This window comes from Hesperophylax consimilis, chromosome 21 (genome assembly GCF_061612785.1).
Source record: "Hesperophylax consimilis isolate HC1 chromosome 21, BYU_Hcon_1.0, whole genome shotgun sequence".
NCBI classification, from domain to species: Eukaryota; Metazoa; Arthropoda; class Insecta; order Trichoptera; family Limnephilidae; genus Hesperophylax; species Hesperophylax consimilis.
The window spans coordinates 18584522-18606059 of record NC_142856.1 but is presented as its reverse complement, the minus strand read 5'-3'; the positions used below and the strand labels follow the sequence as shown (position 1 = coordinate 18606059).

Below are 21538 nucleotides of genomic sequence, written 5' to 3'. Positions count from 1 at the left end.
AGGGACACTCTTGTGAGGTGTCACATAAAAAAAAGGGTTAACCCAGTTAATAAAGTTTTTGTTACATCACTTTCCATGACATTATATAACTTTTTAAAGATGTGATGAATTATCATTTTGACGATTTATCCGGTCACCGAATTCAGCATTTGCCTGCCCACCAGCTGTGTGGCGTGCCAGATCGGGAGAGGCTGGTTTGGGGCGACCCTTTGACCTCTCCAACTTGTCCAATTATATTAATTTCCTCAAAAATACATGTTTTTTCCTTATTGTTGCTTCAAGTTGAGTTTCAATAAAATTACGAAATCTGGCAGAATGCTTAGTTATAAAAAAAACAATACTTCGGCGAAATATTCAATAAAAATATAGTCAGTTGACAACATTGCGCCGAATTAATATTACAGTCCTCAGCATTGTGAAAATGTGTTTTTTGTTTTGGGGAAATTTAAGCTTAACGATAATTTATTAGTGGCTCAGTTTTATTGACGAACAATACCGTAGAGATTCATCTTCATTATCAGAGTTGTGTTGCGGTCTATCATCTCTGCACACCCCTCGGGGGAAATAGCGTGATACTTACTTAGTTGAAAAGTTCTGCCGTGTTATTATCATCATTATTATTACTAGTGACAGCTGTTTCGCCTTCTTGTTATCAAACTGTCAAACTGCTGTAATGATTTAAAATGTAACCGATACAAATATTTTATAGGCTTGTTCGTGTACCCGAAGTACGGCATTTTTTATAATTTCTTTTGAAAAAATAATCAAACATTATTTCTTGAGCAGATAATAAATTTGTTTGACTTGTCGGGGAGTTGTAGCAGAAACGACATATTAACATAGGACAAAGAATGACGCTCTATGCTACTCTCATTTGGAATAGGTAATAATAGGATTAATTAATTTATTGGACAATTTATATGGCGCCGCTGTTTTGAGATATCACCTCAGGGGCGCTTTAAAGTTGATGCGGGTAAAATGAAGAACAGGAACAGGTGACACGAAGATAGAAGATGGAGACTCTGCAGCAAGAATCCTAGGTGGTGACGAAACTGGACCAGCTGCTGCAGCGAGAGAGTCCACCGCGTCCAACAACAGTGCCAGCACGAGGTTCATCATCCGTCCAGGTATGTGTCTCCTGCTAATACAGCGCTGACACAATATCTTCACATAGATAATAGACCTTGGCAGCACCGCTGTGACGTTCGGCGAGTCCATCATATGTAGTCTCTATTGATGATAATTATAATATTTGGTTGGATGATGGTTTGTATAGCGCCGTTTTTGTGCAAAATCACTTCATCTTTCCTAGTCTCTTCTAGTCACTCCTTAGCTATTCATGCCACTTACTGCATCTTCTTGACCCTTTTAGGTTCGTCCTGTCTCTTATTGTTTCTTTTAGTCTCTCTTAGCCCTTCTACTTTGGTCTGAGCTGCATCAAAATATATAAAATGATTAAAGATAACTCCTAAATTCATCAAATTACCATGTTAAATGTCCCCATAACGAGGCCAATAACAAAAATCCTCAAACAGTTCTACTTTTCAAGAATTCAATCAAATAACCACATAATCATAAAACCAGAGCAAAGCAAATAGACTAGCTAAATATACCATCGTGTAATACTACCGTCGGACAAAGAAGCTTTGAATTTTTATATTTAAAGTTGTATAAAAAACTCCAAACCCAGTATCACACAATCTTGGTTAAAGGCTCCGTGGCAAGCGTTAAAAAAAGATTGTTTGAAATAGAGATTATGTAAATACAAATGTTAGAGGGAGGGCGCTAGTATTACAAAAACGGTAATAATTAAGCGATAATTGTGAAAATACTTAATTAAAAAAACGTCTTAGTTACACAAAAGCTTTAGTTGCATTTAAAGAAACACTGTAAGTTTTTTTAAATACCTACAACATGTTAAATAACGGTTCTCTGATATTTCATCAATATGAAAATTCAACACACCTTTAAAAAGTGATATTTAGTCAGTAAAAGTGATGAAACAAAAACTAGGTTTAATAGTTACTTATGTAACCTATTTAACCTAATTTTTGTTTCATCACTTTTCATGACTTTATTTCACTTTTTGGAGATGTGTTGAATTGTCATTTTTATGACATACCCGGTCACCCCAAACCATATATACAACAATACTACCGCTACTTTCTACCCGGAGAACTATTACTGATATCCTCAAATTTGAAATATTATTAAAATTCGTGTCCCTGTTAAATCAACTCGACTTCACCATCTTTTCCTTTGTGAAAACCATAGAACTAACTATTCGTATCACTCCCCATTATCGCGATTTTAACTCCAATACACATACAGACCCTTTCGATATATTTAAAACCTCTCTATGCTACTACATCAAAGCAAAAATAATTAGTTGTTTACGTTTTTACTGATATGTTTCTGTATTATGATATGTTTGCAAAATATTGCTGACATGTGTCTGTATTTTGTTTGTAAAATGGCAAGTATTTATTGTACTGATATGTATTATATGTGTGTACTGATATGTTATTTCTGTATGATGTTTTGTAATTTTTCGACATGTATACATTTTGTAAAAGCCTCCAGTCAAATAATAAAAAAAATAATAGGTCTCTCGCCAAAACCTATATAGCTTCTTTAAATTTGAAAACAATAATAAAAAAATAACAATAAATTGGTGACATTATTTTCTTTCAAATCTGCATAGGCTACATTTCTATGGATTATGTTTTCAGTGGGTAAATCCATTAACTTGATTAAGCCACAGCTTGATGTCATCCATGTTTCGAAATTATTTCTGCAAACAATTCTGGACGCCCTTCTGTACTGTATTGTATGTACTTGGAATGCTGACACACGGTGAACTGATATCTGTTTGATCGCCTGTCATACGTCTCCCGATCGTATTGATCATGCTGTCTGCTGCGACCGAAAGCTCTTGCCATGTACTCTCACATTGTTACAAACCTCTGTCATTAATCCACAATACAGTCTTAAATAAAAAAGATACATTTAAAAATGACAGAAGGATATGGTCGAATTAGTTAAGTTGTCAGAGCACTACCCCGAAAAGGCAGAGATCCTGAGTTCAATTCCCACGTGCGATCGAATCTTTTTTGTTTGAGAGTGGTTAATATTGTCTTTAATGATTAAAATAAACCTTTTCAAAAACAAAATGTCTAGAAATTTTTAGGGTGCGCATAAACCGGGCAAAATATCCGCGAGCCGAGTTACGAATTACGGGAAAAGAACAAAGCAACCGCAAGTGGCCTTTTTCGTCTTTTGCCCCAATCTTCCATCCTTCCAGGAGAGGGGGTCAGGCGATAGATCCCATACAAAGAAATGATTTTCCGCGGCAGTTCCCCAATTGACCTGACACCTCTCCTGAGAAAGATTATAGCGTAGTGTGACAACTCAACATATAATCTGCATAGTCACTCCCAAATAAATTATGATGCCTGTAGCGTAATGTTTCTAAGCCTTTATATATATTTATTTAGAGATGTGTTTAAAAAAATAAATCTTTGCCTGAGGATTGAACCTTCCTCCCCAGGGACTAGGGTTAACCGCGCTAACAACTGCGCCAAATCCAGATTTTCTAGGAACGATATTTTTGTAGCATAACTAACTGCTGTAATGTCATCCAATTTCATGTAATCGACAACGAGTCTATCTGTCGAGTTTCAGCTCGATCGAATGTCGGGAAGTCAGTTAATTTCCACTTCCAAGATTTCCATACTTTCATTCTCGTAAACCAAATTTAAATTCAAATGTATGTATTTAGGAAGTGTTTTTTTTTTGTAAAAATCCTCAACTCAATTGAGAAATCAATTCTCGTGTTTGAATTGGGGCGCTATTGCCATTATTGTTAATAAGTTACCAAGAAATTATATTATTTGAAGTTCCTGTATAGTAAACCTTACATCCCGTAATATTGAACCTTAATAGTTTACGTAATAGTTAGTAAAATGCACACAACAGAAAAATAATATTAAACTATTATCCTAATAGGAACTCTACAAAACAGAAAAAATATATTGAAAAGTCAGTCTTTAAAATATGGTGGTAATAATTTTATAAAAGTTAATTTTATAGTTGTGATTATAGATTAAAATTAAATAAATTATTAAAGAAAATTAAATAAATAATTATTAAAACCGTATTTTGATTTGCCGTCAATTTCGTTAGCTTTCGATATTCTTACATTTCACGCAAAATACAACGTGACAGTTTGCGAACACTTCATCCATCACGTTCGATTTCTGTTAAAAGCGAAATGGGTTTCAAATTACATCAATGGATTCAAATGGTATATTTTCGTCTGCGTTCATTTGCTTAAGCGAATATTCGAAGCGTTTGAAACCCTTTATGAATCGCTGTTGCCTTCCCTCCCAAATGAATATAATGTAAATTCACATCAAAGTGAAGATGTGTTTTTTTTTGCTATACCTTTTTTGCCATTCAAATCGATAGCGCTGGAATCAGCGCCTCGAAATCATACGACTTCAAGAAGAAACACAAGTGCTCGAATTCAGTGTTTGGTTAGCGAAATTTATGCCCGCACTCGCCGAGGATTTCGAATCATATATTAAGTCCCTACCTTTACACTGAAATAGAATAGACTAGGAACTTCTTTATCCTGATTAGATTCTATTCTGTATACCTACCAACTGGGGTGAGCCCTTTTATTTGAATACTGTACGAGAGTGCCGACTGTTCCTGATTGTCCGGAGCCAGCGGGACTCTGGCATCCCCAATCGGGATGTGTTGTGTTGCTGAAAGGTATGGTGAAGAAAAGGAGATGAGAGAGACGAATGTTGGGAAGTACATGACTTAACAGATCTGGCAACCAAACACGGCTAAAGCCAATTCACCAACGTTTGGAATCTGACTAGCGGTCTTTCAGCAAAGGAATGCTGAGAGTAGTTATCTATTAGTAAAATGTTTGTTGTCTAGGATATTACATTATAGATGTTAAACAAATTCTTATGGAGACTTATCTTTTGTTCGCCAATGTTCTGTTCAGAACATTGGCGGCCAAGATGGCCGTCGATTCTGTTTAAACATCATTTCTTGCATGCAAGATGTTTATTTATTTACTCAATTTCTTACCTCTAATAAGATGTGATTTTTAAATGTTTCTTTTAGTCCTTCTGATAAATTTCCCTCAGCATTCTATTAATTTATTACATTTTTTCACAGCCAAACGCACAAAGTTATCCAGTACAAAGTACAAAGCATATAATACGATCTGAAAAACTGTAGCAATGAACGAAAATAATGGTAGGTAGCTAGCTACAAATTAGCTACACCTGAATAAAGCTTTAACAGATTGCACAAAAACTTACTTAACTTCTGAGTGTGAGGCTATATTCAGAAGAAGTTCTATATTAATTTTCAATCCATGTTCGGACTTGGTATTTTATCCTCTCTGTATAATCGCGAGATTAGTTGACCTACATTGGTTTTTTATGTGAAATTTTGTTAGTGCTACCTATGCAGGATCATTATTTTATTAACGAGTCTGGTCTTCCTAGATATCAGACTTTTCACTTTTTTCTTTGTGGCTCGGGGTAAATCCAATCCAGTACTATCCGAAGGGGCCAGCTTAAATAAAACTTTCAGTATTTATCTTGCCCAAGCGGAGGCATTTCTCTGAATTGAGGGTTTCAAGATTCCACGTTTTTAGCATTTTCCATTATTTGTATGGAGTAAAAATGTTCTAAAAGATTTCTATGTAAATTCAAACAAAGTTTTTTCTAGTCGCTTTATTAAACACCCTTCGAAAAAACAGTTTCGAATTATTCCAGTAATGTACGGAGGTATTAGAAATACTTCATTTGATGTGCCTTTTTACCAGGTTTTACAAATTTGAATTTAAAACTGTAATTTTTGCATAATTGCGTTTGGCGTGGTGCTTTCCTTTATTATAATTCCCGCCTTAACCATTTGGGCGGCCGTTTGCTGGGCGGAAGTGGTTAAAGGCGGATTATGTTTTTATCAGGACGTTTTCTTTATTTTTCTGTACTTCTACGCTTCTTTCATTTTCGAAGTTTCAAAATGTTTTGTTTATGGGAATACCGGAATCCCAACTGTTCCCAACCGTCTAGAGCCAATGAGATTATGGCATCCTCGATTAGGGTAAGTTTTGAGGCGAAGTTTTGAAAGTTCCTGACTATTCAAATCTGGACACCAGAATGGTGGTCTTTCACCATGGCGATATTGTTTATATAAATATTTGATTTTTTTTGTTCCTCTTATTGAGTGTGTGAGGGGCTATGCTTTTTTGCAGTACATTTATTTTACTGTACACCGTTATTTAATAAATTTAAATGTATTATTTGTTATTTATTTTATTGTTAACCCTCTATCTGTTGTGTACATTATAAATAAAATAAAATACACGACCCGCTACATTTTCAATAGGAAGTCCCAATATCACGATCGAACGTAGTCTTCGCTTTCGTTGCTATGCGTTTAGGGACACTGTATCGGCACTACACGAGAGTGTGATAGAACCAATGACTTTACAATATATTTATATAGACGCGTTGTAGAACTCTCAAAGTGGCAAGCAAAGGAAACGTCAATTGTCGTGCTCTCGATTTCGTAGTTTTAGTACTAAACGCATCGCGTGAGGTCGTGTTCTACCTCTAACTAAGTTCCACAGAAGCGCCAAAATGCCCTCGTGTGCGATGAAAAAGTGTTTTCATTACGCGGCAAACACTAGAAAAGCCAAGGAATAAAATTTAATCCGTACGTACGTGCAATTGCATATTGTTATCATTCCGACCACCACAACATTTCAAAGATTCATTAGCATTTCACAAACAGAAGAGATATATCCGACCAAAAATTCTTATCCAAAATAATCCACATCGCTGTCGAAAACAATTACCTTCTGGAAAATGTTAATTTCCATCGTCCATTGCGGAACACACGATCAAATCAACTATTCCACATCCCACACTCAAAAACCAACAAACTACACACAACATTCATTTTTCAGAAGGACGTGCACAACATGTAATAATATTATATTTTCCATATCTCCTTATGTCAATTTACTAAATGCATATTGGAAAACATTAAATCAAATTGTTTATTATTTATTTATTTATTGGACAATTTGTATAGCGCCGCTTATGTGAAATGTCACCTCAGGGGCGCTTTACAATTGATGCAGGTATTACAAAAAATATATATTACAAAAATAAAGTGAAGTTAAGTTAAGTAAAATGAAGTACAGGAACAGGTGACACGCAGATAGAAGATGGAGACTCTTGCAACAAGAATCCTAGGTTGTGAAGAAACTGAACCAGCTGCTGCAGCGAGGTTCTTGTTAATTACGAACCCTCTACCTCTGCTGTGCGTAAGATATCTAAGATATTTTTTCGTTTTCACTGTTGTTTTTTGTTTTTCGCAAGCGCGGCGTTTCGCGCCATTTGCTTTTGCTTCGTTCCTTTCCCAAAATTCGAGGCTCGGCTCGCATTTCGGCTCGCAAATATATTCGCGCCATTATATGTTATTTTTAAAATATAATATGTATTAATGTTTTGTTTTCCCAATGAACTATAATTTTTTTTTGTTTATAAAAGATACAATTATTTCGATTTTTTCACACGTAGCAACACATATAAGAAGGACATCCTAGGACTGTTGATCGTCTCATATAGCATTCCGTATTCGTTTTAGTGTAAGCGAGTAAGCACAAGTTTTTATCTCGGTCACACCCATAAATAATTTTTGATTGTTGAACATACCTACTCACCAATATTATTTTAGTCACCTAGATATCTTATATAATATAATTTTGTGTATTTATCTTTTTCTCTTAAAATGTAATTGTTATTTTTTGTATTTTTATATTTTCCTACTAGATGTATGAAAAAAATTGCGTACATCTAAATAAAGATCCAAAAACAAAACAAAACCCATGATGCAGAATGTGGTATTCGACCTAACTTTTAAGTACGAAAACACTGCTCGGTCGTATCGTTTATTTCGTTCATACACCCGTATTCCCTGAATGTCTATCTTTGTCATATACGAACAGAGTTTGAATAAAAAAATTACTGAAAACATAGTGAGTGAGTGTTTTTTACCTGCGATATTTTGTCTTAATTTTATGAGACAATAAAAAGTCTAAATGTATTGTAACATCATTGGATAGAACCAAGAATTTAATTATTTTCCCCTAAACTTTGTATGGTTTTTCGATGTTAACAACTTAACATATTAAGTCTTAAATATTCTCTATTAATTACAAAACATTATTAGTTTATAATCTGTGATCAGCGATTAGAAAATTGAAACCGAAACCGGCGTGCAGCTGCGAATATATAATAAACTCGAATGTTTCTTCTTCTAACGTTTATTATGGAGACTATATATTTTTTTACAATTATCCCAAACACGTGGCCATGAGGATAATAATTTCACTCGGGGCCCATGTCATCTTTTGGGATGCTGCGTGGAGGGTATTTTTTAAGGAAACGAAGGAGAGTCCTGGGAAGGTAGAGGGTATGAGGATTGGGTAGGAATATAGGGATCAGTGTATCCAGGAGTGACAGATATTTGTATTTATTTATTTAATAACAAATGTATAAATATACCATAAACAATAAATCAAATACAATGACATCAGAAAGTATAAAATGATCAGAAACTCTAGAATGATAAAAGTAAGAGATGCAGGTACACGCAAAACTTCTAAGTAGACTTTCTAGGTTTAATTAATATTTATTGAAAATATATGATATTATAGCCTTTTTGCAGTTAAATAGATCCGCCACATCTGCTTATCTATTACTAACTTCATGTAATTTAGGTATAAGTGAGTATTTTCAATGCTCAACCCTGGTATTGATACATTTAAACATTATTTTAGAACGAGTAGCTCGCGCAAGTACATGACAATCATTGAGGTTTAAGTAAATTAGGGCTTATATGAATTTATCCCGGCGATATAAGGCGATGAGTCGAGATCAGTTGGAGAGGTAAAGAGGTCTCCCCAAATGAGCCTCTCCTGATCTGGCACGCCACGCAGCTGATGGGCAGGCGCATCCTGAACACACCTCACCCGATGAACCCAGGTAACCCTGCTAAATCACCAAACGTAACGAACCACCTGGGGTGACCTATGGCAGAGGTGTTGGTTATTCACAGGCACTCCCAGAAATTATTAATGTTTAATTTAATTTAATTTAATCCCAAAACTTAATACAAAGCACACACAAAATACCTATCTCCATCTAGGTATAACATATTTTAACATCCTTCCATTATATCTAAAAAATATTGAAGATATTCAGGAATTTAAAATAAAATTAAAAAAATACCTAAAACTACTATAAAAGTCCATATCTTACTCTTATTATTATTTCCTTCAAATCTTGAAACTGTATTATTGATAAATCTTGCCTATTTCTTACTTATCCCTTTGGTTTTTGCAAATATATTAATTACTTACTTACATGATTCTATATAATTGAGCTAGGATTCACTCACCAATTACAAGAGCCTCGTCTCTTTATGGTGAGGAAAAGCTATTATTATTTACCTTGATAACACTGTATAATATGTATAATTGTATATTTATTGTAAAAAACATACAAATATTAAATAAAAATAAAAAATAAATTGTAATTTTAAATACTGCACTTAGATTGTAACTTTTTTGATATATATTATGTACAAATTAGTGCATTTGCGATTTGAAAATTTAATTTAGAAGCCAATAAAAGATATTCCAGGTTGATTATAAGTTTAAGCAACAACATGAATGTGAATATTCGTCTTTTATCCCGTCTAGATGGAATAAGTAATGAAAATTTAAAATGTAAACATCTGTTAAGTGAGTATTTAGATAAATGCTTTACAAAAGACGTAATTGTTTTGACTTAAAACTGCACTTAACACGCTCTAGGCCGCCGTATGTACTTTATTAAGTAAAATTAAGTTACTCATAGTAAAATTATTAAACGCCATTTTGTATGTTGCGTTTTGTAACCTCATAAGGGCTTCATTTTTTGTTGTTTTTTATATGATAATACTTTACAAATTTGTTTCAGACTCTCTGCAATTTTTAGGACTGTGGTATCCCAAATTAGGGTATATTGTAAAAAATAAAACAATTGAAAACAATATATTATGCACTATGCCAATCAATAATAGAATATGGAATAATTGCTCGGGGAGGAGCAACAAACGCAGCTATCGCTCAAATAGAAATCGCACAGAAAACGATATTAAAGGTAATACTCAAAAAACATAAACTAACCGACACAGACCAAATATTTAAAAGCTGTGACATACTTGATATATGCCAATTATATGTTAAAACTCTACTAAACTACATTTTCGACCAAAAAACAATCCCCAACAAACACAAAATATCACTAATAGACCGGTCAGAAAAGCGTATAAAAAAAACATAAAAACTCCGACGGTAAACACTACCTTTGGACAAAGACACCATAAATACCACGCTATTAAAGCATTCAACAGTCTTCCACTTGAAACAAAAATTGAGTAAAATAAAAATAAATTCAAACACAAAATAAAAAAATGGATTAAAGAACAAAAAAGACAATATTTCCAAAATTCTATAACATAAGAGAATAAAACATATACACGCAACACAAAAAAATGTATAAGGCAAGCGGCACGCACAAGCACATAGATCATTGTAAGTGCCGATTTCCATTCTCTTCTAATGTTTTTATTTTGGTGTGAGAATTGGATTTTGATTTCTAATCTTTATTTTTGGTGTAAATTTATCTTTATTTTAATGTTGTTTTTTGTTTAAATGTATAAATTCGTATATTTTAAAATGGGGGCCTCAGCACGGGTGAACAACCCAGTGAGGCCAACGTTGCTGAATTGAAATGTGAAGTACTGTAGAGTAATGTATAAATAAAATAAAAAAAATTGTGTGACTCAAGAGAGAGGAGAAGAAAAAATTTGGGACTGAGGCAAGTTATGAAATACCTGGCTATTATTCAAATCTATCCAAAAAACGCCCAAGGCACAGCGATACTTGCAATATCTACTATTCTTCTCATTATAAGGAAAGTGGCCCGGCGTCGATGCTTTAAATTTGTCTGTGTATACTGTATACATCATAATACACAACTGAGAAAGCGTGTTCCTTCGAGGATACGTGTTATCCGTACTCTTTTGTGTACCTCGATTTGTTCCTTCTCCTGTTCTATTATAACATCCCACTTGTTCGTTGTTTTCCATTATCAGCATTCCAAGATTCTCCGAGCAGATTCCGCCGAATACATTGCACCTCGCTAAAATCCAATTTGCGGGTCCTCCATTGTTGCCGAACTTGGGCCCGAACTTAATACAAAAGTTTGCGCCAAGTTTCGAGGGATCGATTATGCGCGGAGCTGCTGGGCTAGTCCCGGAGCAGTGCTCAGTGCTAACTCCGGCCCAACTAGGATTGTATTGCTTTTTGCAATGAAAACAGTGAGAGCGAGCGCTGACTTTGGAAGAACCACAAAAATCTATTCACTTTGCAGTAGTTAAGTGAAGTTTTGAAAAAAAAAAATCAGCGGGCGTTGGGCTTACTGGTTTTCTAACTCCATTTAAAATAAAAGTTATTTCTTTTATTCGAATTTAGATTGATTACACCGTTACATATAAGTTGTATTGTGGACGTGTTCGTGTGTCTGAATTATCCTTATTTTTTGTTGAAATTATTATTATTTTTCAAATTTACCAAAATTCTTTCTGGAACTGATAATGAAATTGGCCGGTCTGAAAGGTCTCTAAATTGACAACGTTGATTTTCCACATCGGCGCTCGGAAAAATAGGTAAAAAAATAAAGTTTGACGCAAAATAATTTTCATATATGCATCGTGGTTGCATGAATAATTTGAAATAATCTATGTAAATATGTAAATGTTCGTTTGTTCAAAATCTTAAATCTCTGAAAGTACTTCACTGATTGCTTTGCAATTTTGACACAACTTTGCATTGTAATACGCGTGTGTTTTAATATACCCAGTAGTGGCCCCCGGCAGACGTTGCATTGTAATACGCGTGTGTTTTAATATACCCAGTAGTGGCCCCCGGCAGACGTTGCATTGTAATACGCGTGTGTTTTAATATACCCAGTAGTGGCCCCCGGCAGACATTGCATTGTAATACGCGTGTGTTTTAATATACCCAGTAGTGGCCCCCGGCAGACGTTGCATTGTAATACGCGTGTGTTTTAATATACCCAGTAGTGGCCCCGGCAGAAGTTGCATTGTAATACGCGTGTGTTTTAATATACCCAGTAGTGGCCCCCGGCAGACGTTGTCCTGCCACAGACCGCCTTTTATGTAGACCGCATTTTATATATACCTCATTTTAGGGGGACTGCCTTTTATCTGTTGTCGGATATTTTATGCATTTGATTAGAATACATCAAAGTAGATAGTGGAAGAGAATAGTAGAAGTTGAAAACGCCCGCGGATGACATGACACGATCCAAATATCCAGAACCAAATACTTAGAAAAGTAAACTTTTAAATTACTTACAAAAATGTTATTTCCACCTTAAAATCCCTTAAAATGCTCTTCCTATATATATATATAATTTTTTTAATGATTTTACCCAACGTCTCATAACTACTTACGAGAAATTTATGTCATTTGTAACATATAAGTTGATTTACGAAAATAAAATTGCTGCAGAGATAAAATGCAAACGTCCAAGTTATATTTGCTCATTCCATATTTTTACTGATTCATCTTTCGTCTTGCTAAAACGTTTTTAGCCAAACCTATTGAAACTCCACAAAGATTTGTATCTGGTGATTCAAGACATTTGTATGAGGGTTTACATTGGGATTTCTCCGGATTGGATGAAGACCGAAGAGGTATGTTTAAAGGCTCTAGAGTTCTAGAGGCATTCACAAAACGGCGTATTCCTCGCTTTATTTGCGATCCAACTCATTTTATGGTCTCCGGATACTTATGGCAGGCTTTTTACGAGGGAATTTGCTTGTTTCGGCCGTTTCTTTTTTATCAGATTGAATGTGATAGCGGCAGGTACGGACGGGAAATATGGAAAACGTGGGTTCGGTTCCTTACAGACTATAAATTCCTCCCGTTACTCGACGATATCGTCTTGGGAATATATTTTTTGCTGGCGTAAATCTGCGTTATTATGCCCTCTGTTGGCGATTTTTTTTTCCGTAAAGTGGGAGTTGAGACATATCAGAAAATTCTTTATTTTATATCTCTAAATGTTAATTAACTAACTCCCGTTTCAAAGACCTCTGTGGGGTAATGGTTTGCTTATTTTATTTTAGTTTTTTTTTTTTAATTTTAATTTTTATATTTTTTACTATGCAGATATATAATTTATTTGAATAAATCGTATACTGTTCACCACGCTAGGAATTCACCTGTGTTGTTGAGGACACTGAGTTTTAAGATAAAAAAATATTTTTTTAAACAATTTAATATCAAAAAATCTATTTATTTAAATAAAGGAGAACATTCAGTGAATTTGACTTTATTTTTGGGTAGATTTACTGTTGTGTCACATTACGGTCAAGGTCACCCTTTGTTACTTTGTCTAGTTTTTAACTACTTTAACAAGAGTCCATCAAACTAAACAAAAAATTATAATCATTTATTACATTATTATTATATTATTTAAACATTAATTTATCATTAAAAATAAAAATAAATTCCATTTTCAACTTCTATAGATTTTTTTGTGAACGAATTTCTTTATTAAAAATACCTGAAATTCTCGTAGCAAATAACGTTAAAAAGCATGCCGCGAAAATACCTGCAATTAAGTAAAATGTTAATTATTCTCCTGAGGGGTTTCAGTAATTGGTTCAACGATGTATAATTAGTGGTCCTTTGATACTGATCACGTTTAATTTCTTAAAGCTTTCCTAAAAACAGATAAGTATTACAATCAAAGAGCTTTCGCCGGTCGAACCAGAACCACCTCAACCTGAGCCGGGACACAAAATCTAGTTTGATTGATAAAATAAAATAGTATTGGATCATACAGTGTTCTGGCCTGGGTTGAGGTGGATTCGCGCGAACAACCAGTCCGTTGCACAAAAGTTTGGGGACTCAAAAAATGACCGTAATAAATTGATTTCTTATATTACCCCCTATTAAGAGTGGTAGATATTTCAAATATCGGCCTGATGGTGAAAGACTGTCAATAAAACTGTGGCTTGCTTCTAAAAGGGCCAATGTGTAAGTTTTTTTAATTTTTTTTGTGAAATTTCGCAATTCCAAAAGAATCTTTCTATTTCAAGAAATAATTTTTCCATTTTTGGGGCTCAAAGTTTCACTGAAAAATGGATTTTTTTATGACAAATTATTATAAGCAATAAATTACTCGCCAGAAATATCCATACATATTGAAAATATCTACCGAGTAAAAATAAATGCCGCCGACTGTTATGCTTTGTGCCATACACAAAAAACCTTGTCATAAAAACATTAGTTTATCAATAAAAAAAATCAATAAAAAATACATCTTATATTATATATACTTTACTAGTTTACTTACATAAAAATTGATATTTTGAAAGTTTACAAACGGTGTTCAATCAAAAAATAAATATATCATGATCATTTACCTAATATTTTTGATAGGCAATAAATAATAATAATAATAATTGGCGAATTTATATAGCGCTGTTTTCGTGAAAAATCACCTCATGGGTGCTTTTCAAATATATTTACTAAATAAAGGCAAAATTTAAAAAATACTTTAAGCTTCGTAAAACCTTAAATTTTAATATTTCGTGGTTTGCGCTAGTATATTATATTATGATGGTATTTTTTATTACGTAACTGGTAAAATAAATACTTATGTTACGATATGAAACTATCTCCAAGAACTCAAGTATTCGAATAAATTGTTCAGAATTCCTAAAAGCTAAAAGATATACACAAATTCGTCTGGGGCAAAGAAAAGCCATCTATTCGTTTTTACTTCGTGTTTTATTAGATATTTGCTTGGAGTTTTATTAGAAACATAGGGACATTTTATTTCCCGGAGAGATGACACTCTCTTCCGCCATTGGCTTCTTCTTGCGAGAGATATTTCGAGTCGCTTTCTCCTGAAATGAAAACAACGTTATTTATTGGTTTTCGCCCTCTGACGCAGTTATCGGTCAATCATATAAATTGGTTAAATGGGATACAGAAAAATAGGTAAAGTTCACTGATTTTGATGAGATATTTTTAGGGTTTTTAGATGAAAAGTTTTTGGGTTTTTTTTTTGGGAATATTGAAGTATTATATACACACCTAAGGTCCCGACCCCGAGACAAATGGCGCCTAGGGCAGCTTAAACTAGGTTATTTTCCACGTAGAATAATAACAAATGGCTTTTCGAGTGGCAACGATCAGCAAACTCTATGAAATATCCTTTATTCTATCCGTTTATATTTATGTATTATATACGAGATACACAGAGAAGCTCGCTAGTGCCTCCGCCTGTTCGATCTTAGACTCAATGTCGTGGCGTAGTGGTCTAGCTATTTTACTCTGTCGTGAGGTTGTGGGTACGATTTCTGCACTGCGTTATAAATTTGTTAGCCCCTTGGCCCTAGACAATATATCATGTCATCAAATATTCCCGCTTGTCATTCAATTCCAATAGATTCTCTAAATATTCTCACATTTCAGAACACCTTCGTAACCTTCAATGGCTCAAGTGCCCTGAAAGAATCCAGTACAAATTGTGCTGGACGGTGTTTAAATCCGTCAATGAAATGGCCCCACCCGACATATTTGAATGTCAGTCAACTCTTAGATCAGCAACATCATCAGCTGTAGGCAGACTAATGGAACCTAAGCGCAAGCCAAATACTAAGTTTGGTGATCGCGCTTTCGGAGCATCTGGGCCGAAGGCTTGGAATAAACTCCCTCCGGAACTTAAGATCCATATTAAGTCCAACAGAATTCAGGTCTAAACTAAAAACATACCTTTTTAAGCTTTCATACCCTTAAATTAAATATACCATTCTCGAGAGAAAGTCCAATTATATCAAATTTTCCAAGTATGTCCTAAATCCCGTATCTAAATTTCGTTAATAAACAATTAGTTAAAGTGTTAATCTCAAGTGACCTACCAAGTAAGTATGGTACTGTATATTATCTCCATATATACTAAGTAGATCACTGTAGAAGTGTGTAATATATTTGTATAGCGCCCTTGAGGTGATTTTTCAAATAACGGCGTTATATAAATCATCCAAATATTATTCTCTATTTTTAACGTATCTCTGTAAGACTCTAATATTTTGACCAGACTTAAAATTTTAAACACAAACTTACCTGAACTAATGTTTTTTAAAATCGATTATCGATGTTTTTTTCTTTTAACCTGTGAAACACCAGACCCTTTTTAAGTGAAATCAAAAACGAACTGTAAAGTGTTTCACAAGTCTTTGGTAAAATATTAAATGCAAAGAGAAAGCTTGTTGTTCTCTATTTCTAAATTAAAATAATAGTAAAGTAAGGGCGTTTTACGTGAACGTGTCGTCTGATGATATATATAGCACTACATATGGTTGCAATGTGGATGCTTTCATTAATTTTGCAAGCACTGTGTCAATACCATACGCTCCAATGTTCATACCGTCTTTTATTATTCATTGTACATTACGTTTACATTTCGATTCACCACACCCGTAATACTGTCCTACGTGGTTTTAACACACATTCGCCCCGGGGATCTCATTTCTACTAAACGCAGCCTATTCCCTCCGTAACTCTGTCAGTTTCATTCCTCGCAACAATAATACGGATCATTATTTGTTTACTTTTTATTAGCGATTTCCGCCTTCAGTTATTCAATAACATAGTTTCCTGCATGCATCCTTCCTTCGTTATCCTGATCAGTCTTTCCATACCGACTGCCAAACATCAGGCTGAACTGCTAGCCTTGTCTGTGCTTTACTATTGCGTAATCTAGTTCGATGAACTAAAAATTTTGCTTTGAATTTGGCGTCATTTTCAAAATTAAATCTGATTGTACTAATAATTCAGAAAAGTGATAAAGTAGGTACATACCTCAATATAATATTTTAACATAACATTATTTTTGATCAAATTTGATAAGAATTACGTGAGAAGAATATTATGTTTTTTTTTGCTAGTGTATCTAAATGTAATATAATAGTCTTCTAATACAAGTGGGAAGTTTACAATTTTCATCCTCACAAATTCGTATATGTGTATTGCGAGCTTTATCTGTCTAGTTGTCTAGTACGATAACCTACCCTTACGTAACCGTGCTAATATCCGAAGCAAAGTTGTACCAAAGTGTTATTGTGCGAGATGAGAAATACGAACGCCCTACTTGAGATATGTTACCCTGGCAATCTGTCGTGATATGAAATACTTTGTGATAAGCATTATGGTAATTCCTCCATCCAACATACACATACATAGTATACCATATGTACCTACATACATACATATCATATTCATACATGTGTGGAGGCAATGTGCGAGGCGTGAATCATAACGGCACTTTCACGTTTTCCGCCACTTTTCCTCTGACGCGCTGGGATGCGATTTGGCGAGATTTACATTTAAGAGGAATTATCGATCGAACTGGCTTCAAACACTATTGGTTCATTTGAATTTAATATTACTTGAATAAGTACCTTCTTTACATACCCTTTAAAAATATATTCACAAATAAATAATATTTGGAGATTTTCTTGAAAACTTTCTATCACTGTTTTTTATCTCTTTTTTCTATGTATCATCGAGATAGAAAAACGAAAATTTGAATTTCAAATAAATATATTAAGGTTGAATAAAAACGGGACTTAAAAAGAACGTTTTCATTATGAATCCTATGGCATAGTTAAGGTCACTTTGTATATTACTTAAAACGGTCTAGTACCTAGTTTGGTAGTCGATAATCATGTAAAAACTTTTATATGATTGAAGAAAACATTAAAATATTGATAAGTCGTCTTAATCAAGTCTTCATTATTATATTGGTTTAGGTTCGGAGTTTTGATTTTTTTCCGTAATGTCGTTTTTATTTCTCTTTAAAGCCTTTTGTATTTATTTTTTATTGAAATTGTAAAGAAAAGGTAGAAAATAATAATATGTTACATATCATTCCTTATTAACAAATTTAATTACCGAGTTAGTAGAGACGTATTATCGGATCTAACTGTGGAGCTACTCTATTTACTTAAGCCCCACAAACCCAATTTCTATCGTTTTATAACAAGTTTCTCGTTAACTCTTTAAGTTTATAAGTTCCAAAAAAAAAATTATTTTTGATGATAATATATTTACATTTGTTATGCCCAAATGTCAATTATATGAAATTCCCTCAATAGAAAAAAATCGCAAAATAAACTCCGAAAATTATTAAACCAGGTTTATTGGAAGTGGTTCTTCTAACTTTTTCACATTCTTATGAAATGCCACAAAATTAATCTAAAAATAATTATCTAAAAGTTATGTTTAAAAAAATATAATTTGACTGATGTTTTTTTAATTTTATTTTTTCAGGTGAGTAAACTCCATTAATTCGCTGACATTAACGACTTGTACATTCCTGTATTCTCTCAATTGGTTCGAGGATATTTTAGGTAAGTAGGTTTAACACTTTTTTATGCATTAAAAGAGTTATTCTGAGTGCGTGAACTCTCATTATTATTCCATCAATAACACCCTAATCCGTGAAAGCCTCCGAAATTTCATTATTTTTTTCATGTCCATGGCGATTAAACGATCATAACCTCTCGGCAAAATAATCATTATTTTGGGCCTGAAAACAAGTAGGCACTTGTTTTTCGCGGCAACTCACGGAGGGAAATCCCGTTTAATATTTGTGTGCCACTCCGCCTTGTGAGCAGGGATCGGGAAATGCTATATTCGGGCCCTTGAAACTACGGCCTGGAGTGGCCATTACGCCAACTTTCCCCGTGCGACCTGCCAAACACTCTCGCTAAAGGGTTGGAGAAGGTATGTGAGGGCGTGTCGAGCCCTTACGCTTTACAGATTATTATAGAGAGCTGAAGAAAAATGTTTTTACAACATCATTTCTTGCGCAAATCTTTTACATTACCTCACAGTCTATACACAGAAGGAGCAATGAATATACTCATGTTTAGACATATTATTAGTGTCTGGTTTTCAATCAGGCGCGGCGTCGCGAGTTTGATCCTTATGAATATTAAAATTTGATAATTTGTGTGGCGCCGTTTTTGTGAAAAATCACATCAAACGCGCTAAATGCCTTACTCACTCAATCAACATTGTCCGCTGATTATAATGGTAGTAGGATGAATTCAAATATTGTTAGGTTAGGCTGCGCTCGTTTTTCTGCACTCGTTTTTGGATATCTTTATTCTTATTGATAATGGGATAATATTGAAACAAGGACATCGGCATCTTGTTTTTTTTCTTAGTTAACTGTTTCGAAGATTCGTTATTGTGGTAGGAATTACATTGAAAGTTGCTGCATTGAGCTAGAAATTTTCAAATTTAACTATGTCTGAGCGCACCGTTTTGGAGTTTTTTCTGCTCCTCTCTTAAGGTTATCGCACACATATTAGCTTGGCATCAAATTGGCACCGCTTCGCCGCATTTCACTAGATTATAGATACGTGCTGATTAGTATGCTTCGCAGTATGGAGTTTCATATGAAGAATTCTGAACGGCTCGAGTTGATTGAGGCAATGTTGATCTGAAGCAATGCTGACTCTAAATCTTACGTAGATTTCAACTCGACAAATGGACCGTGTTTAATATTTTTTTAATTATTTAATTTTTTTTGACCACAAAATTGGACATTTTCAAAATGTCATTATTTTCATGCTGAATTCCCTATGCTCCCGCTTATGCTTATTGAGGACAATTATTATTCAGACTATGAAAGAACTCTATATCTGGGGGAGTCATTTATGGCCACTTGGTAAGGATTTCTGGTAATTATGACCGCGTTGTCTTTCTGCTTGTGGTGTGGAATACGCACTTTTCCCTCGGGGGTCAGGTGGATTAACAACTAAAATTAACGTTCTAGATTTTTGAAAGCTTTTTTATAAAATATATATTTTTTATAATTGTTTTTTACATAATTCTTACAAAAGTGAATAAAATTCAGTTAGATTGCAAAAAATCTCTAACTTTTACATTTTTACTTTTACTTAAGTTTAAGTTTTAATTGATACACCTTGCAGTATGAATTAAAAATAGGTCTATTTCTGGAAACTATAATTTTATGTGGTGCGATTTGTAGTATATTAAAATTAGGTATTATTTCAAACTAGCTATACCACACTACGCGTCGCTGTGGCTCAATCTTTATGTGCATATAGAGAAACAATAGCGCGTGTTGCTTTTACGTCCAAAAGATGGCGCTGTTTGAAAAAAAGCAAGCTTGTCCAAGAGATAGCTCGGTTTTTTAAAAATAGCTTTTTTAACTGTCACTCAGTCAATAGGTATTTAAAAACACACACGTATTCGAATTCGACGTTGTGTCAAAATTTCAAAGAAAAATCGGTGAAGAAGTTTCGGAGATTTAAGATTTATTTATATATATATATATGACTACATATTTTCTACGGTATGTTGTTATGCATATTTCATTTTATTAAAGATACATAAACACATATGTATTTGTTTGTAAGTCTTCAGGTAATGCGTTAAACATTTCAGGAATGTTATGCCCCTTTGTTCTATCTGCGTATCCATTATTAATTTTAAACATGTGTGTTCTTCTGTGCCTAGTAGGGTAGTTATGGTTCACATGTTTTTGAATTCTGTGTTCTAGATTTCATCCAGAGTTAATTGGTAATCTACCCTACCGTGTATGGGGAGCACGCTACGTAAATAAACCAAATTATAATCGCTCTCATATAATCGGAATTTTTTTGCCTTACATCAATTTTAGGAAACGAAACGTAAGTTAATCCAAAACTAAATTATTCCATATCGTATAATTGATTCCTCTTATGCGTTATACATACAGTATAATATATATTTGATAATAAAATTAAAATCAAATTAAATAAAGATTCCTTAATGTAAATTTTAATATATTACATATATTTTCCATGTGGTTTGTTCAGTTAAAGTTTATTGACGTCTATTGTAAGACCAAGTTATGTATATTGGTACACTTTTTCATGTGTGGGCATTTACATTGATAATATTGTTTTTTTTGTGTCGTGATTACCGTATCGTTTTTTTTTTGAATAATTGGTGATTTCTATTATGTGAGCTTATTTGTCAGGAATTGTATTACCTCCAGAGTCTGTTTGACAGATATTTCTCCGAGAATGGCAGAGGCTCATCAGTCACGTTTTCATGCATATAATTAAAAAAATATTAGTTACACTTACACAAACTTTGTACAAATTGTTACATTTGAGGGCATTCGTACATTTTCTACCTATTTTTAAAACACGGGATATTATAATGGTGGAATTTGTGAAGCTGAAAGCCTTACCGAAAATATTTGCTGATTGAATAAAATAATAAGATACGATTTTAAATTAACAATCCGAATGA

At 33.8% G+C, this 21538-nt stretch overlaps 1 protein-coding gene across 1 annotated transcript in view; it reads left to right on the top strand.

The window, feature by feature from the left end:
- The window catches only part of LOC149413694 (neurobeachin-like), a 423308-nt gene extending 404659 nt beyond the window's left edge, over positions 1 to 18649 (top strand). Inside the window, exon 2 of the mRNA XM_089644733.1 lies at positions 18533 to 18649. Within this exon, the coding sequence (XP_089500859.1) occupies positions 18533 to 18550 (18 nt within the window). The 3' untranslated portion in view covers positions 18551 to 18649. The remainder of the gene's footprint in view (positions 1 to 18532) is intronic.
- Positions 18650 to 21538: the final 2889 nt, after the last annotated feature.